Source organism: Pyrgilauda ruficollis, unplaced genomic scaffold (genome assembly GCF_017590135.1).
Source record: "Pyrgilauda ruficollis isolate IOZ18807 unplaced genomic scaffold, ASM1759013v1 scaffold16, whole genome shotgun sequence".
Lineage (NCBI taxonomy): Eukaryota > Metazoa > Chordata > Aves > Passeriformes > Passeridae > Pyrgilauda > Pyrgilauda ruficollis.
In genome coordinates this window covers 330,302-348,090 of record NW_024514764.1, presented here as the reverse complement: position 1 = coordinate 348,090, position 17,789 = coordinate 330,302, and the positions used below count along the sequence as shown (strand labels likewise).

Below are 17,789 nucleotides of genomic sequence, written 5' to 3'. Positions count from 1 at the left end.
TTGTGCTTGGCTGCACTCAGGCCCGGGGGAGTTCTGCTGCTGGTTTGGGGTGAGCCAAATGAACCAAAGCCAGGAACCTAGGCCTGGTTTGAGACAGGTCAGATTCCTACAGGCAGCTGTGCTGAGGCTGGCAGTGCAGGAGAGGCGCCCCACAAGAATTTGTGGGGTGGAAAGTGCTTGTTGTGTGTGAGCAGGCAGATTCCCCCTGGATGCTCCAGCGGGAAGGAGGGTTTGCCCTTTGATCTCTTTGGAGTGCCTGGCTTTGGAAACAGCAGAAAACAATTCTGTGCCTCTGTGCCAAGCTGCTCTTGCAGGTTTTTTTCTGGAGATGGAAGCATTTACTGTGACAGCTGATTTTTCTCCCAGACGCGGCGATTCCGCGCGCGCCGAGGCTCAGACTCGCTGAGGAGACGGTTGATGCCGTTGTGACAGTTTGACATTCCTCAGCCGTGGGATGTTTTCCCCCCTTCTTTCATTTCACCCTTTTATGTGTAACCCTTTCCTTTCCCTTTCCTTTTGGGGGGGATTTGTGTTAAGGTGTTGGGGAATGTGGTCGGGGCTCAGCTCTGGGAGCCGAGGGATTGTTCCGCTCCTGGGTGGGAGAGTGAGGAACCTTGAGGATGAGGTGGAGAGAAACTCGATTTGGGGTGTGCAGTGCCCCCCAAAGTGAGCTCTGAGGGCTTGTCACCTCCTTCCTGCCCCCACCCCATTCCCAAGAGGGTGTTCATTGCCTGCTGCAGGTATGGGAGATGTTTTCCTTAGGATCCTCCTGCGTGGAAGGAGGACAGGCAGAGCAAGGCAGGTGTGGAGTGTCCTTCTGTGTGCCCTCCCTTCTTCCCCCTTTGCTTGTAACAACTCTGCCCTTCTTTTTTTGTGTCTTTTGAAGGGGTTTTCCAGAAGCAGCCCGAGCCTGGGAAGTCCCTGGCAAAGCAGCTGCTGTGTGAGAGGCAGGTTGGAGATGGGAGGTGGGAGAAGATCTGAGGATTTGGAGAGGTCAGAGACCAACCCCACCTGCTGCTGGCAGGAGTGGAAGGGCAGGGAAAGTGCATCCAGCTGAAGGGGCTCTGTGAGGTTTGGTCCTTACAGCATTGTCCTGTCCCTCTCTCCCTTGGAAATGGTCTCTGTGTGTTTCCTGGTGGCTCCTGCAGGTCCTGGAAGGCCACACTGAGGTCACCCCAAAGCTTCTTCAGGTCAACAGTCTCTCCCAGCAGAGCTGCTCCATCCCTCTGCTCATCCTGGTGCCTCCTCTGGACTCTCTCCAGGGTCCTCCCTGTGCTGGGACCCTGGAGCTGGAGGCAGCTCTGCAGGTGGGGTCTCACCTGAGCAGGGCAGAGGTTTGGCCAAGTGTCACTTGGAGATTTGCAGCTTTTCCATCCTGGTCTTGCCTTGTGTGTGTTCCCTGTGACAGGGATCGGTGTTTTGGCAATCCAGAAATACTCTGAGGTCTTGTTGGAAGGGCTCTTACAGGTAAATAGCTGGTCTCAAAGCTCTCAACAGCAAATGTGCATTTTTTTGCTCCCTTCACCCTCCTTCTAAATCATTTTTAAGTGCTCTTTTTGGGTGATTACCATCATCAGATTCCAGCTGTAGAAATTTCAGTAATTAGATACCACCCTCCCCAATCTCAGCTAGGCTCTGTGGAGAGCTTTGAAATAAAAGCTATTATTTAAATCCAGTTTATCTTCCTTCTCCTTATGTATTGTTTAATAGTATTTTCTTTCCCCAGCGCCAGAGCTACGGGAGGTTCAGGCTCCTTCTTCCTAAATCTGAAATCCAAAGCCCTCTCGGGGGGTTTGGCTTCCTGTAGGCTCCTGGCTCTCCCCGGTGTCCTTCCTCCTCTCTTTCTCTGCCATCTCCCCTGCTTTCTCTTCCCTCAGCTTTATTCAAAGGCTCCCAGTAGCTTTCAGCCTGCCTGCTCAGGATTAGAGAACATCTTCGGGCACTTTTGCTGCCCTGAGAGGTTTGATTCCAGCTCGGTGCTCCTTGGCAGGGCTGTGCATCACCCTGGGTGCTCTGAGCAGCTGCACCCCGCTGGAATGGGGGAAAAAAATTAACAAAGGTGGAGAAGGGAATCTCTCTCCCTGTCTTCTCCTTGCCCAAAGCCCCTCTGGAGCAGAGGGATCTTCCCAGGGCATCCTCCAGCTACAGGCTGGGGTGGTTTTGGACAGCCTGAGAGCCAAAGGGAAGCTTTTTCTATTTCCACAGCTTTTCAAACAAGGAGGCAGCAGAGAGATAAACACTTCAAACCCCCCGAGCAACCACCCCAAGTCTTCAGCTTGGCCGTGAAAGGCAAGAAAACAAAAAAGGTGTAAAAAACAGAGCACTTTGTTGTGTGTTTTTTGTGGGTGTTTGGCTTCACCCTTTTGCTCAGTGCTGTGGTGTTGTGCTTCTGTGTTGCAAAACTTTGCAGGGGAATTCATCAATTGAAAATTTATTTGATTCATTTCTCTGGTAATAAAATACCAGGAATATTCTGCTCTTTCTTCTCTCCAGCAGTGCAACCTCAGCTTGCAGCATCCAGCTCAGGGCCTGTTCAAATGCCTCGTTGGGTCAAAGGGGCACTTGATAAACTGCTCCAGGCAGAGTTTTTGTGTGTGTGCAAAATGTAGTTTGGTTTTCAGGCAAAGCTCTGTGCTCTTGGTTCAGTTCTTCTTGTGGTTAGGGCATCAAGGAAAAGTTAAGACTTCTTTTGACAAGAAAGGGGGGAAGACAGAAAAAGCCATATGACCGGAAAGTTTTGGATTTCACATCTTTAAATCTTTCCTGAGCATGAAAAATGGGATTCTCTCATTCTCACACCATGACAGGCTGAGCCTGGACTGAGGAAAAGGAGCTGAGGTGCCAGGGAAATCTGGATGGAGCGAATCCCTTGGATGGGGATGCTTGGGTGGTGGTTATTGGTACCATGTGGGGTTGAACACGCTGGGATGGGGGGAGAGGGGAGGCTGGGAGGGGAAGGAGAAGGTGGAGAGGGGGGGAGTTAATGGAAAAGTACAGTGAAGCACCTTCCGAGGTGAGGATAAGTAGGGAAGGTCTATTAGCAGCCCTGGTAATTTGCATGTATTATGTAAAGCTCAGCTGGCAGCAGGGAGAGCTCCCATGTGAGCTGTCAGAGGCTCTGCAGTGGGAGGCAGCCCTGGAGCTGCTCTGTTCCCTCCACCTGCACAGCCCCAGCAATGGCACCTCCAGGTGGAACAGGGGTCTGGGCACTCCCAGATCCTGGAATTGTCCTTGAGAAGCACAGGCAGTGAGCCCAGGGGTGGTAGGGTTTGTGACAGCTCTGGAGGGTGCAGAATCCCAGGGAAAAGCTCCAGGAGCAAGGGGAGGTGGGTCAGTGTGCCCCACGCCCGGCAGGGTGGTGATGCTGCCAGTCAGTGCCCAAAGTGGAAGCAAAGTTGTTTGAGCTGGAGGATGCAGAGTGAAAAATCCCCAAACATGAGGCCACAGGGAGAGAGGTTCCAGAATAAGGATTAAAGAAGAGGAAGGAGCACAGGCTTTGGGGGAGAAGGGACTTTTTTACCCCTTGAGCAAGCCACGGTCGAAGGGAAGGTTCCTGGAGAAGGCAGCAGGGTCTGTTACGCTGAATTTAAGGCTCCAGTTTCTCTGGGCTTCAGGGAGAGGAAGCAATGACAAGCTGATAAATAACTTCCCTTTTTCCCTCCTGGATCTGGGCATCTCCTGTGCTGCTGAAATCCTCTGCAGTCTCTGTCTTTAGTTTCAGCTCTTCCCCGTGTCCAGCAGCACAGGAACTGCTGCCTGAGGGGGAAACCTCGGGAGATGGAGCAGGGATGGGTGGAGGTGGGAGCTGAGCCCATCCCAGAGATGCTGGGGATGGGTGGAGAGGGAGCCTGGAGTGATCAGAGACTGAGCATGGGGAGTGTCCAGGAGAGGGAGCTGGATCCGGGCTGGAGCTCTGGGAATGTCAGCATCACCTGGCAGGTGATGGATCAAACCCAGGTGGAACGCTGGGGTTTGCTTTGGAGGAGGTGAATCCTCCCAAAATGAGGGCTGGTGCTGCTGGGTTTTAATTGTGGATGCTGCTGTGGGAAATGGATGTCCTGGGAGAAAACCCCTTTGGAGCCCGAGCTGGGCCATCCAAAATGTGCATTTCATGGCAACTCCAACCCGTTTTTTCCTGCCTGCAGGCTCGGGGAGGCTGAGCAGGATTTTGTCCATCCAGTGTGCGCTTTGCTGGAATTGCTGGTGTTTGTTTTTCCTAATTTACCCTTTCCTTGTTTGTCTCGTGCATGGCGCAGGGGTCTAATTTGGACTTTTTTAGGCAAAAACCTGCTCAGCATTTATGGGTTGGGGCAGCAATTCTGGAGCATTTAGAGGTGAATTTGATTAGCACTTTTGGAAAACTGTGCAGCAAATTGCAGTGCTAATCACGGGAAATCAAGCCACGGAGTTTTAAGGCAGAACTGGCTTTCAGTTGGCTTTTTTAGGGCCAAAAATGAAAATATTAAGCTGTCTAAAGCTCAGAAGAATTTTATTTCTGCTAGTTTCATGTCAGGCTTTCTGATTACGCAGTTGTGCTGAGCTGATTGTTGGTAGAAAAACATGGATAAAACAGAAACCAGTTAATTTGTGTCCCAGAACTGATCCTGTGGTGTTTGAATCAGCTTTTCTCATGTCTTTCCCCATCCATAATTGAATAAAATAATTGAAGAAAAATGTCTTTTATTTGTAAAATCATTCACTGTGTAGAAAAGATGGATGGGAAGAGACACAACCCATTAACTCCCAACTTTATTGTGCCATCCCTGGGGTCCAGGATCTTCTGGAATCAAAGGGAACCCTCCCAGTGACCTCTGCTGCGTGCTGATGATGACTTTTAGTGGTTTTTAAATGAGAATAAAACCCATGGCTGTGTGCAGAGAGCTGGGGGAGCGTTAAGTGGATTAAGTGGAACCCACTGGAGACCTTTGTCTGGGGAATGGGACTTTCAGTCGGATTCCCTGGGGCTGCAGACTTTGGGTTGCTGCTGCTTCAGACTTCAAAGAAATGGGAATTTGGGCTCTGATTTCACACAGCCTCTCCCCCAGTGCTCCCAGTGAGAGACACCAGATGAACACCGGGGTTGTTGTTTGCAGAATGCCAGCATTGAGATAAGGAAGGAAACAGATTTGATCATTAACCAAGGAAGATTGGGGAGGGGAACAAATTGGCTTTTTCCAGGAGCTCTGGTGCTGCTGCCCATGACGTGGCTGGTGTTTGGGTAATGTTTGAAGGATGGGTAAATGAGTGGATGCAGCCTAATCAGGAAATGTTGGCCTTCCTCATTTTTTTTTTTTTTCCCTGAGACATGGAGATTACTGGAGTTACAAACTGCAAATTGGTAACTGCAGGAGATGCCTAAAATATGAGATAATGCCTAAAAACTGCCCAACTTTCTCTGTAGGACATCAAATGCTAGGTCTATGAGCTGTAATTAAATTGCTGATGTGCTGTTAAAAAAAGCAGCTGGCTGCTCTGAGAGTGTCCAGGGCTGGAGCAGAAACACTATAAATGGGACAGCTGTAAGGACATGGAAAAGTGGGAATTTAAGGGGTGGGAAAGTGGTAAGATTTTGGATTTCCAACTTTCCAGGGTGTGAGAAGATGCAGAGGGTCAGAGCTGCTGTTCTGGGAAGTTGTGGGGGTGAAGCATGAACTCCAAGAATTGAGGGTGCTTTGAGCAGCTCTGGGGTCCTCAGCACAGGGAGGAATTGGAGCAATTCCAGAGCTGCTCCAGGACTGGAGCCAGGCTGGGAGAGCTGGGGGTGCTCACCTGGAGAAGGGAAGGCTCCAGGGAGAGCTCAGAGCCCTGCCAGGGCATAAAGGGGCTCCAGGAGAGCTGGAGGGGGACTGGGGACAAGGCATGGAGGGACAGGACACAGGGAATGGCTCCCACTGCCAGGGGGCAGGGATGGATGGGATATTGGGAAGGAATTCCTGGCTGGGAAGGTGAGCAGGGCCTGGCACAGGTGCCCAGAGCAGCTGGGGCTGCCCCTGGATCCCTGACAGTGCCCAAAGCCAGACTGGGCTTGGAGCAGCCTGGCACAGTGGAAGGTGTCCCTGCCATGGCAGGGGTAGGATGAGAGGCTCTCCAAGGTCCCTTCCAACCCAAACCATCCTGGGATTCTATGAATGCCTAATTAATGGTGTAGATGAGTTTAAGCTATCTAATTAACAACATTTTCTTCTATTAAGTGTTTTCAGTACAAGGAAATTGATAGATGCCCTGGTAATGTTCCATAAAGCTGGAGATCTCCTCCAAAGCCAAGACAGGATTTACAGAATTCCTTTGCCTTCTCCATTGAGGTCCATAGAAACCACAGAATCCTGGACTGGTTTGGGTTGGGAGGGACCTTAAAGATCCTCCAGGTGCAACCCAGGGAACCTTTTGTGGGGCTCTGTAGTGACTGTGTTATATTTTAATGGAGATAAGGACTTGGGAATAAATTCCTTCCAAGAATGACTTCCCTAGCACTGGATTCCAATCCTCTCCCTCACCCTGGGTGATTCCTCACACATTTTTTTCCCCTCTCCTTGTTCCCCTGCAGTCGTGGCCTTCCTGGTGGCCTTTCAGCAGAACAAGCAGCTGATAGGAGAGAAGGGGCTGCTCCCCTGCAAGCTCTACCTGCAGGATGTCAAGAAATACTTCAAGGGGAAGGTCGGCCTGGATGCCCTGAGCTATGCCCCCACTCTCATCTGGTTCCTGGACTGGTCTGCCATGGACAGCACCTTGGATTGCCTGGCCCTGGCTGGCCTGGCAGTGGCAGCCTTTGTGCTGCTGACTGGCTGTGCCAACATGGTCCTCATGTCCCTGCTGTGGCTCCTCTACCTCTCTCTGGTCAACGTTGGACAGATCTGGTGGGTTCTCAGTCCCTCTGCTCTGCTTTTCCCTTGTGCTGTTTGTGGTGCACATTGATTTTCTTGGTGCAGTTTGGATTTCCAGTCCAATTTGTGATTGTTCCTCACCAGATTATCCATGTAGGAATGTGGGATAAGGACAGCACCTGGCAGGGATGGTTTATGGACACAAATGATTGATGGCAATGTCCCAGCTCTGTCTTACCTGGGATATCTGTCCCGAGTTCTCCTCTGTTCATTGGTACAGGGTGTGATTTGATGAACTTCATTCCATAATTCCATGACCTTCCATAATTCCATAACCTTCAATGCTGTGTTATCCCAGCTGTGCAGTGCTTCCTCAGTCATTGCTTTTAGGGTGGTTTCTCAGCTCTGCCCAGGAGAGAGCTGCAGTTCTGTGCTTCAGACCAAGCACAGAAAGTTTGTGGGGAGAAAGGAGAAGCCCTGACTCCTGTGAATCAGCCTGCTGCAGGGGAGGGCTGTGGTGCTCAAATAAGGGGTTTGGCTGGTCCTTGCTCTTGTTCAGGCCCCAAATGTGCTGTTTGAAAGAGGATGTGCCTTGAAAGCCCCAAATCTCATCAGGTCACCTCCTGAGGTGCCTCTCTGCCTGCAGCTGAGCTCGTGTGGAGGGAAAAGCTTCAGGAGGTACCCAGGGAGAGTCTTCTCAAATGTTCTGGCTTTACAACAGGGCACCTTTTGCACAGATGGGCTCAGTGGGTTTGATTTTAAGGGTTTGCATGTGCTGCCCCTTCATTCCCATCCTACTCCAGCTGGAATGTAAGTGGGTGAAGGAGAGCAGCCTCTGAAAAGCTCCATTCTCTGAGCTCTGAACTCAGCACCAACTTAAAGCTGTGAGACCAAGCTACAGAGTTGGACAAATAACTCAGTGCATGGTTTTCCATTGCCTGTTTCCAAATTATTCCAGGGTTTCTTGTCTCTTTTCTAGATGTTTTAATGTCAAAGGGCAGGAATTCAAGCATCCTCCTGCTCTGGCTTCCAGAGGTACTGGAGCAAAACCTGGCTGTGGTCCTCCTTGACTCCTTCCTCTTTGTGTTTCTGTTTGGAGGGGAGAAAGAAAGAAAGAAAAAATCCCAACAGCCTCCCCCTGAAGCTGCCAAGGTTTTGAGGCTGAGCTCTGGAGCTGCAGTGACTCCAGGGCTGGAGGTTTGATCTCTTAATTCCTGGAGCAGTGGGATAATTAAGACAGGCTCTCTTCATTAGTGCCCACAGCTCTCTGGAGTGCTCCCTGTGCTGGTGCTGTAGAGCTCTTGTAGTTTTATTTTTTTTAAAAACCCACCTGGAATGTGTTTTTTCCCATGTCTTGGGGCAGTGGATGCTGTGCTGCTCCTCTGCTCCCACTTTTCCTGGCTTGAGGGGTGCTGGCTCCTCTGACAGTCCTGCAGAGCTCCTGAGGTTTTCCCAAAATAATTCCAGTTGTGCCTGGTGAGCTCTGAGTGGCTGTTTGGGCACCTTTTTTAAGGAAGAGGCAGAGGGTGGGGGGTACAGAGAGCCTGTCCCTCTCCTCACCAGCCCTTATCCAAATCCCAACTCCTGAGCAGGGGGAAGCTCAGGGATCAGTGCTGGGGTCCCCTCCCAGCTCCAGGACAATGATTCTGGCAGGAATGCACCTGGAGCTGGTTGTGCTTGAAAGGAATTGACTCCTGATAGCTGAGATAAGGCTGGATTTATTTTTTTTTTCCCCCTCCTTTGCTCCTTGAGGTTTTGGGGATGAAATTTAGCCTGGTGTACAACAACAACACACCAAGGGGGAAGGGATAAGAGAAAAGGGGGGATTAGAGGTGTTCCCTCAGCTGGTTTTCCTCTTGATTTCAGTGTTAACCAGGAAATGAGGTGGTTCTTGGGAAGGGCTGAGGGAGAACAAGCAGCCCAGCTCATTTTCCATCAGATCCTCTGGAATGGGTCAAAGCCAGATTATTCCTGTGCTGCCTGCAGTGTGACACAGAATTCCCTGGACAGAGGGATGCTGGCTGCTTCCAGCACAGGGAAAGAGCAGAGCAGGGCTCACTCCATGCTCCCTGTCCTTCAGGAGCTCTGGTGGTGCAAAGGGAGGAGCTCAGAGTACCCAAAATCTGCAGTATTGGCCCTAAAACCAAGGCTGGATTTAAAACCAAGGCTGGCTTTAAAACTCCTCCTCACACTGGTTTCTAGGTGGGGTTAGATGGTGCAGTGATTGTCTTGCTCCCAGTTTGGGGCAGGTTGAGAGGTTTTGGTGGGTTCTGTTGCTTCTCCAAAGGACCTGCAGGGAGCACAGCTCTCCTGGAGTGGGAAGGACAATGCCTGGCATTCCTGGAGTGATGAGGCAGCTCAGCAGAGAGGTCTCTGAAATGAGCAGGAAATTCCTCCTGTGGCCCAAATATATTTAAAAAATCCTTTGTGGCTCCAAATAAAAACATTATTTTGATTTTTTTTTTTTTTTTGTACAACCCTGCTGTCCCTCTTCACTGGCCAGCCTGGGCTCCTGTGAGCCACCCCCATGGGCTCTCCCCATCCACCAAAATCCTCTGCTGAGCCTCCCTGGGAAGCCCCTCCAGGGGAGACCCAGCAGGATCAGCAGGAACAGAGCTCTCTTCTCTAGGCCAGTGAGGGACAATTTATTCCTTTTATCGCCCTTTTGTCTATTTTAATTTTAAATGTCCCTATTTGTTTTGGGCTGCTGAAGGAGCAGCTCTTTCAACTGCTGCCCAGCTGGCTTGGGCTCAGCCAGGGGAAGCTTCAGAAGAGCAAAGTGTGGCCTTTGAAGGGCAGGACACGTTCCCTGCCTGCCCTGGCCCCACCTGGCAGCTGGGGAATATCCACGAGCCTGGGGACAGCACAGCTGAGGGCTTGGAGGGTCTCAGACCCCTCAAAAAACTGTTCCTCTGAGCTGTTTGCAGGATAAGGAGGATTTGGGCAGCCTGAAATCCCAAGAACCAGGCCCAGCTTGTGGCCCTTGGCTTTGCCAGTTCATTGTCCTTGACTCTCAACAGCCTGAAGTAAGATGCACTTTGGTGGTTCTCAAGTGGCCTTGCAGAGAAATTGATTTATTTTAGTGCCTGGCAAGTGTGGGGTTGAGATTGCCAGTGCTTTCCACCTTGAAATGTGGTGGGTTTTGTCATTCTGGGTTTCCCAAACCAGCTGTGGGTCTGGGCAGACAAAACCTGGGATGTGTTTGAGGTCAAGGCCACCCATGTGATGGTGTCACACTTCCATCAGAAGCTCAGTGTGTCTGCCTTAAAATACTGGATTTTTTTTTCTTTTTTCTCCATCTGCCACTTTGAACTTGTTCCTTTTGAAGTAGGAGACTGTCAAGAAGTTCAAAATCTGTCAAGGCAGAGGAATATTTAATATCTGACCTGTTGGGTGAAGTGCTGAATCATTATGTTCATTTTAATCTTGATTATTCCTGCCATTTCTGCAGTAGTAAAATAGGAGTAAAGTGACAGTAGTCAGTTTGAGTCGAGTAGAAGCTGTTTAAAGATGTTTTAAAAGATTTTTGTGGCAATTCCTCATAGTCCAACATCCATTTTGCAGCCTGCAAATCCAGCTTTTGTCCACAGGTCCCACGCAAATGGCTTTGCCTTTCTCCCCACTTTCTCCCTCCTGAATATTCCTATCATGGGTTTTCATCCATTTACACAAGAATATGGGAAAAGCTTGGTTGGTTTCATCAAAATCCTCGTTGCAGGTGACCCCAGGCAGCCTCCATTTGTGGTGTCCCTCCCTGTGGGATTGTGTTTGTGGGGATGAGCAGGACAAGCTCTGTGGGAGAGGCTTCCAGCAGGAATTAAATCAGTTTTTGTACCAGAATCACTAATGCACTTCTGAAATGACTGAGTAATTCTGGGATAAATTCACTTTTATCCCCCAGTAAGGTGTCTCTAGAGAGCTATTACATTTTCTTATAGAAACAAACTTTTCAGCTACTCTGCCACTGATCTCCTGTTTCTTCTCCTGTTGTTTCCTCCCTTCCAGCATTTCCAACTGGTATCTGAAAACCTTTCCTTCCCCTGGGTTATTGTGTTCCCAAAGCTCATTGCCCATTGTCAGACAGCACAGATTAAAAAAGAAAAAACAGCTGGAATTGTGGGATTTTAAATCCTGTTGCCTTTATTTTCTTTCAAGATTCTGGTTGAGTTACGGGAGCTCAAGGGAATAAGTTAAACAAGGCAATAAATAAAATGTTACAGCACAAGGTGGCTGCAAGGTTCTTTGTAGTGGGGTCTTCCCTTGTGGAAAAGGGTGGTGCAGCAGGGATTTTGGGGGCCAGAGGAAGGACCAGGCAGGAATTTGGGGGCTGGGAAAGGACGAGGCAGGGATTTTGGGGCCAGAGGAAGGACCAGGCAGGGATTTTGGGACCAGAGGAAGGACCAGGCAGCACCTTTTTATCCTTCAAGGAATATGAAATGTGCCCTTTGAAGCCCAAAAAATCAGTTTCTGCCCCCAAGTTCCTGGTGCTTTTTCACCTTTAGCTGCTGCAAGAGGGCAGCTTGGCAGTTCCACATTAAAGGACATTTTGGAAGGCCAAGTGTGCAGCAGGTCAGGCAGGCTTGGCTCTGAGGCAGGTGGTTTAATTGCAATTAAATGAGTATCCTCAGGAGTTCATCTGCAGCAGAGAAAGGGGAAGGGCTGGAGTGTGGTGGAGGGTTTGTGGGGTTTATTCTCATTAAAAAGCACTTGAACCATGCAGGGTTTAATCAGGGTGAGCTGAGGGCTGGGTCAGGCTGAGCTCCAGTGGGGCTCAGGAGATGCTCAGGGAATGTTTTCCCTCTCCAGGAGCAGGTGAGTGGCCATTAAATGAACCTCTTCCAGTGCTTTTTCCTCTTATTTTCTACACCTTTGGGTTCTGAGACTTTAGGTGCTTTGTCCAGAGCGATCCAGCCCAGTAAAGGTTGGAGACAGGTCTTTGAGTTTGTTACTGCAGGTTGGAAAGCAGCCAGGGTGTGAATCAGGGCTGGATTTGGCAAAACATTCCCATTTTTAAGCACTTTTATTTGTGACCCTTGGATGGTGAGGGCACAAGAGTGTGGATTGGATCATCCTGGAGTGGTTTGGAGTGGAAGGGAATTTAAGGATGATCCCATTCCACCCCTCTCCCAGCTCCATCCCTCTGCCCATCCTGGGGTTTCCTCTCGCCTGGGGGAGCCCTGTCCTGAGCAGCAGATGGAAAATCCCCCTTGGAGCTCCCAGCAGCCCAAGGCAGCAGGAATCAGTGGATTTTTAAGCAGTTTGGATAATTCAGGAAGACTTTTTTTTTTTTTTTTTGCAGACCCTGAAAAATCAGGAGCTGTGAGAAAAAGAATGGCAACCTGGGTGTCCTGGGTTTTATCAGGACACGTGGGAAGTTCTCAGGGATCACTGCACAGGCAGGAATGGATGTGGCAGCTGTGCTTGACAGGGTGACCTTGGCAGGGGCTTCCCATCAGTCTCCATCCAGCTTTATCATGTCTGGAAGTGATACAAGCTTGTACTGAGGGGCTGTAATTCTTAACTGAGACCAGCTTTCCCTTCAGGTTGGAAGTGGAAGCAGAAATTCCTGTTGTGCCTGAATCCAGGGTCCAGTTTTGTGTATTAAAAAGAAATTATTTGGTTAAATCTCATTAACCAAATCACCTTGGTGCCTTTGCTAAATTGGAGGTTTTTAGAGCCTTATAAACAGAATCCTTTTTGCAACCTGGCTTTATTTTCCCAGCTTTCCAAAACACCCCAAAAACAACACCTAGAGAAGTTAGAATATCTTATTCCTTAATCAGGCCTTGGCAGGGAAGCTCAGGAATTTCTTTGTTATCTCAGCCTCGCATCCCTTCTGCTCCGAGCTGCCCTCCCTCTGTCCCCAGCAAGAAAAGATGATCTCTGCAAACATCAAGCCGGAGTTGCAGGATCTCAGGGGGTCATCCTTCCTGCCCAGGAAGCTGCTTTTTGGCACTTCCTCCCCGCCCAGAAGAGAGGGAATGGATCGGTTTCAAAGAATGCTGCGAGCAGCCCTGAGCGCTGGGGATGACACATTAATGAAAACAAAGATTAATTCCATGTGACACCGCTGCCTTGCAGCACAACTGGGAGCTAATGAAGCTAATGAGAACCATATTTGGGGTGAGAGATGAAAATTGAATCGTGGCTGATGGCAGAAATGAATCACTGAATGTTTCTTCCCTCCCTCCCAGCATGGGGGAGGTTTTTCCCCTCCTTGCCCTGGGTTGGGGTTGGGGTGGGAGCAGTCCTTGAGAGGTGCCAGTGGGGTCTGCTCAGTGGGATTTGGGGTGGGTGGGCAGCAGGAGCTGATCCATGGCTGGACTGGTGCTGCAGAGCTGGAATTTGGGAGGTTTCTTGTCCAGGTGGCACTGGGCAGTCCCAGTCTGCAGAGTGCTGGGCAGCAGGGGCCAGCCCCAGGGAGATCCATTAATGCAATTAAAATTATGCAATATTTATAATGCATTAAATAGAAAACCTATATAAAATATTCTAGTACATACGCAGTATATATGCAGTTATATTGCATCTCTCTTATATGCAATATAAATGCATATATTTATATGCATTTATTAAAAAATGCAATTTAATGCAATTAAAGGATTCCTCTTTTAATCAAGTTACTGACATCCTGTTTTCCTGGGATTTTACCTGCAGAACCTTTCTGCTGGTAGCAGTGCTCAGGAGGTGATTCCCACTTGTTCTGTGTCCAGGCTGCTGCTGATCCCGAGGTTTTCCATCAGTGTCCAGCTGTGCTCCTGCTGCTGGGGCTCATCCAGCCCAGGGATGCTCAGCCTGGCCTCTGTTCCCATTTTCCCCTTTCCCTGGGTTCAATGTCCAGCCCAAGGAGCAGCTCCCAGAGGGATTTCAAAGCTGCCACCTCAGCACCTGCTTTTGGCACCGGCAGGATTTGACCCAAGCAAACCCCGCTGGAGTCTGACAAACTGTGCAGTCACCCAAGCCAGGCTTTGGAATGGTGTGTGACTTTGGGAAGGAGCATGGATGGTTTGGGTTGGAAAGAGCTGCTGGTTTGTGTGGTGAGAAGGAAGATGCAGAGTTGGTGGCTGCCGGGGCTCAGCTGGTCATTCACATTTGCTCTCCTGCCCAGCCTTGCCAGGGGAGCACAGTGTGGTGTTTTGGGAGGAGCCAGGTGGATGCACAGGGTGGGACATCCCATTCCTCACCCCCTGCTTGGCTCCAGCCCCTTCCCCAGCACGAGGAGCAAACCTCCTCCTCGTCCTCATCCTTTATTTTTAATGTTAGCCCCGTTCCTCCCATTTCGATGTGGATGTTGTAATTACAGAGCACAGAATCCCAGCTTTTAGAGCTCTGTGACCACAAGAAAGTGAATCCAGAAACCAGACTGGTTTCATTTGCTCCCATTCCAGCTGATTTCCTCCCCCCACCATGGCTGTGCAGTGCTGAAGGCTTGGCAGAGACTAAAACCAGCTGTCAAAAAGGTTTCTTACCCCCACACTTTTAAGTTAATGATGTTCTGAAATTAATGGTGCACCAGACTAATCCTGGATCTCATTTTGATGGATGTTTCCCAACTGGGCTGGGGAAGTGAATCCCCAGGTCCCAGGGAAAAAAAAGGGGTGTTTTTCCATCCTAAGTGTTTACAGCTTTAATTTGGTTGGTATATTGTGGTTTTCCAACAAGCTTTCAGTAACTTTTGGAAGCTGTGGATGAGCTTTTCCACTGCTCAGAGCCAGGGAAGTGGCAGTGTCTGGGTGTCCCCTTGCTCTGGAAGTGGCTGCGGGCACGGGAGAGGCTCCAGCCTTGGCACAGGGGGGGGAAAGCTGAACGAGCTGAGTTGGATTAGCTGAGGGAAAATCAAAAAAGCTAATTAAATTAATTAGCTGAGGGAAAGGAGACAGAGATAAGGTGTGTGAAAAAGCAGAGAGGTTGGAACCCTGGCACAGAGGGGTTGTGGAGTCATCCCTGGAAGTGTCCCTGGACAGGGCTTGGAGCACCTGGGACAGTGGGAGGTGGCCCTGCCGTGGCAGGGGTGGCACTGGGTGGGCTTTGGGCTCTTTCCAACCCAAACCATCCCAGGATTCTGCTCTCTGCCCTGTCTCCCTGGGGACAGGACAAGGAGCTGCTGGTTTGTGTGGTGGGAAGGAAGATCCAGGTCAGGCTTAAGGAAAAGCCTCCTAAATGTCCACGTGGAATAACCCCAGGCTGGATGCTTGGAGAGGGAGGGGAAATCTCAGTTTCTGGCTGAGGTGATTCTCTCACAGTCCTATCCTGGGACAGGTGCATTTCCCACATTTCCTGTACTTCCATGGCTTAACCCTTTAACACCCTGCTGGATTTGTGGCAGGTGCCTCATGCAGCTTTCCCTGTCACTGGAATTTCGGAAGGAAGCTCCTTTTGGTTGCCTGCTGTGCCCTGGGGCTGCTCCAGGGCAGATGATCCCCTGGGATATGGAGATCCATCCCTCCCTGCCAAAGGGAAGGCCTGCAGAGTTAAAATGCCACATTCCCAACCTTCCCAGGGATGGGATCCCTCACAGTGGAGCTCCCACCTTGTGGAGACCTCCTGGAAACCTCCTTTTGGGGACCAAATCCTGGTGCAGAATAGAAAATATGCCTGTACACAGTAACTTTTCCCTGTTAATGTTTCCAGTTAATGATGTTCTGAAATGAATGGTGCACCGGACTAATCCTGGATCTCATTTTGATGGATTTTGCCAGGGATGTTTCCCAGCTGGGCTGGGGAATCCCCAGGTCCCAGGGGGGAAAAAAAAAAAGAAAAAAAGGTGTTTTTCCATCCTGGAAATCTCCTTTTGGGGACTAAATCCTGGTGGAGAATGGAAAATATGCCTGTACCCAGTAACTTTTCCCTCATCCCAAGCTCCAGAGCCCAGGGAAGGAGAGGGATCCGTGGTGGAATCATCAAAGTTGCCATCTGGGATCACTTCCCATGGGGATGTTCTCTGTGGGGAGCAGCAGTGGGAGCTGTTAACAGCAGCTGCAGATTTAGGGATGAGCAGGGAATTCTCCTGCCTGTGGGAATTCAGCTGGAAGGAGCTGGTGGTGCTGGGCACAGCTGGGGTGGAGCTGGTTTTATTCTGTTTTTAGTACAAATTCAGCTGGATTTTCCTCAGAACATCCAATTTATAGATGTAAAACAAACAGAGTTTATAGATGTAAAGGTAAAATCTGCCTGGTTTATCCTATTTTTAATGGACTCTGTTTAGAATATTGTTTTGGGAATGTTTTACAGGTTTAGAGACCCCTGTCCCAAACAACCCTGCATTAAATAACCCGAGCAGCTCTGGGGCAGCTGAGTGGAGAAGGAAATGTGAATTTCTGGGGCAAGTCTGGCTCATGAGCTCCTTCTCCAGCAAACAAAACCCATCACTCCCCATGCAGGAAAAAAGGAATTCCCTGAAAAAGGTGGCATTTTGTGTTTGGGGGAGAATTTCTGCTCTCTGGAAGGTTTTGCAGAGCCGTGTGCTCAAACCCCTGACAGCAGGATGTGTTTTCCTTGGGAATGACGGGGTTCAAAGCAGGTTTTGCTCTCAGTTTTTACTTTCCAGGAATATACTGAAGGAATATTGAATCATCAGGACAAGGTGGTGAAAACAATTTAACTGAAATATTAAATGATGTTTATGATTCCCAGCTGATCCAGGCTAAGTGGGACACGGATTTTCCTCCCCTGACAAGTCAGGGCTAAAAATGTTGTCTCTTCCAGCAGAAAACAGCCATGACATCACTTTTTACTGGGATTTATGCAATCCAAGTGGAATACACTTTGAATCAGCAGAATTTCTGCATTTGACAACGTGCAGATCAAAAGTTCTGCTGGTGAAATTTACCCCCAGGCCTGCAAAATTAAATCCATGTTTTTCCTTATTATCTGTGGGGAATGTTTCAAATACCAAAATGTGAGGGGGGAAAAAAAAATAAAAAATGACACATTTTTTAATAAATACTTCTGTTAACTCGTTATAGCCACCTTGAAAAGGAAAACTGGTGATTAAATTCTAAACCCCAGCCTGAAATCTGTGGGAATTGGGTACCTGCCCTGCTTGTACCTATTAAAATCTAAGAAATCCCTGCAAGAATTCCTGCTGCTTTTATGGATTCAGAGTGGGCCATTTGGTTTGGTTTCCTTGGCGTTTGTCTCGCAGGCTTCTTCAGAGAAATAAATCCACAAGTGTTTGCCTGTCATCACATGACGGGGCCGGGAGCCTGGATTGATGTAATCAGCACCAGACACACGTCAGAAAACTTCATGTGGTTCAGCAAAATACAATATTTTATTAATTCCTCATTTGGGGGTGTGTTTTAAATGAGCCTCAGGGGGTTCTTAGCTTGTGCCAAGAAATGAGAATGGCTCCTGTGAGTTGGTGTTGAGCAGCACCAGGGGCGGGGTGGAGATCAGCAAAGTGAGGTTCCCTTCGTGACAAATAACTTCATGAAAAGCTGCTTTTATTATTCATTAAATTACAAATTGTCCTGCTTCTTTTTTCTCTTTATGCATCAGTAAATCTGCAGGAAGTTGTTGTTAAATATGGCGTGAAGTATTGAGGTTGATTAGTTCAAAAACCCATCAATGATGAGTATAAAATGCAACTTATTCAGGATATTTTCAGTCATAGCAAATCCTTCTAAAAATCTTTGAAACCTGCTGTGTTTCTTAGTGTTGGGGGTGGGTTTTTTGGGGTTTATGTAATGTGCTGCAAATACAAATAAATAAATATTAATAAATACATATAAATAAATACAAATACATTAAAAAATAAATACAAATACATATAAGTAAATACAAATTCCTGATGTGGGATTGAAGCCATACTGGGAATAAACACAATTTGAAGAACAGCATCCTGAAGCTTGCTCAGCTTTGGGATTAAAAGTCAGTTTTAATCAGAATTGGTAATTTTACAGAAAATCACCTGAAGGGAATTGCAGTGGGAAAAGCGGGATCAGCCCTTCTGTGGCACAGGGGCAA

The 17,789-nt window shown here is 48.9% G+C and overlaps 1 protein-coding gene across 1 annotated transcript in view; it reads left to right on the top strand.

Annotated features, from left to right (window-relative positions):
* LMF1 (lipase maturation factor 1) overlaps nt 1–17,789 on the top strand; it is a 140,707-nt gene that overhangs the window by 1,901 nt on the left and 121,017 nt on the right. Inside the window, exon 2 of the mRNA XM_041462069.1 lies at nt 6,545–6,854. Within this exon, the coding sequence (XP_041318003.1) occupies nt 6,545–6,854 (310 nt within the window). The remainder of the gene's footprint in view (nt 1–6,544; nt 6,855–17,789) is intronic.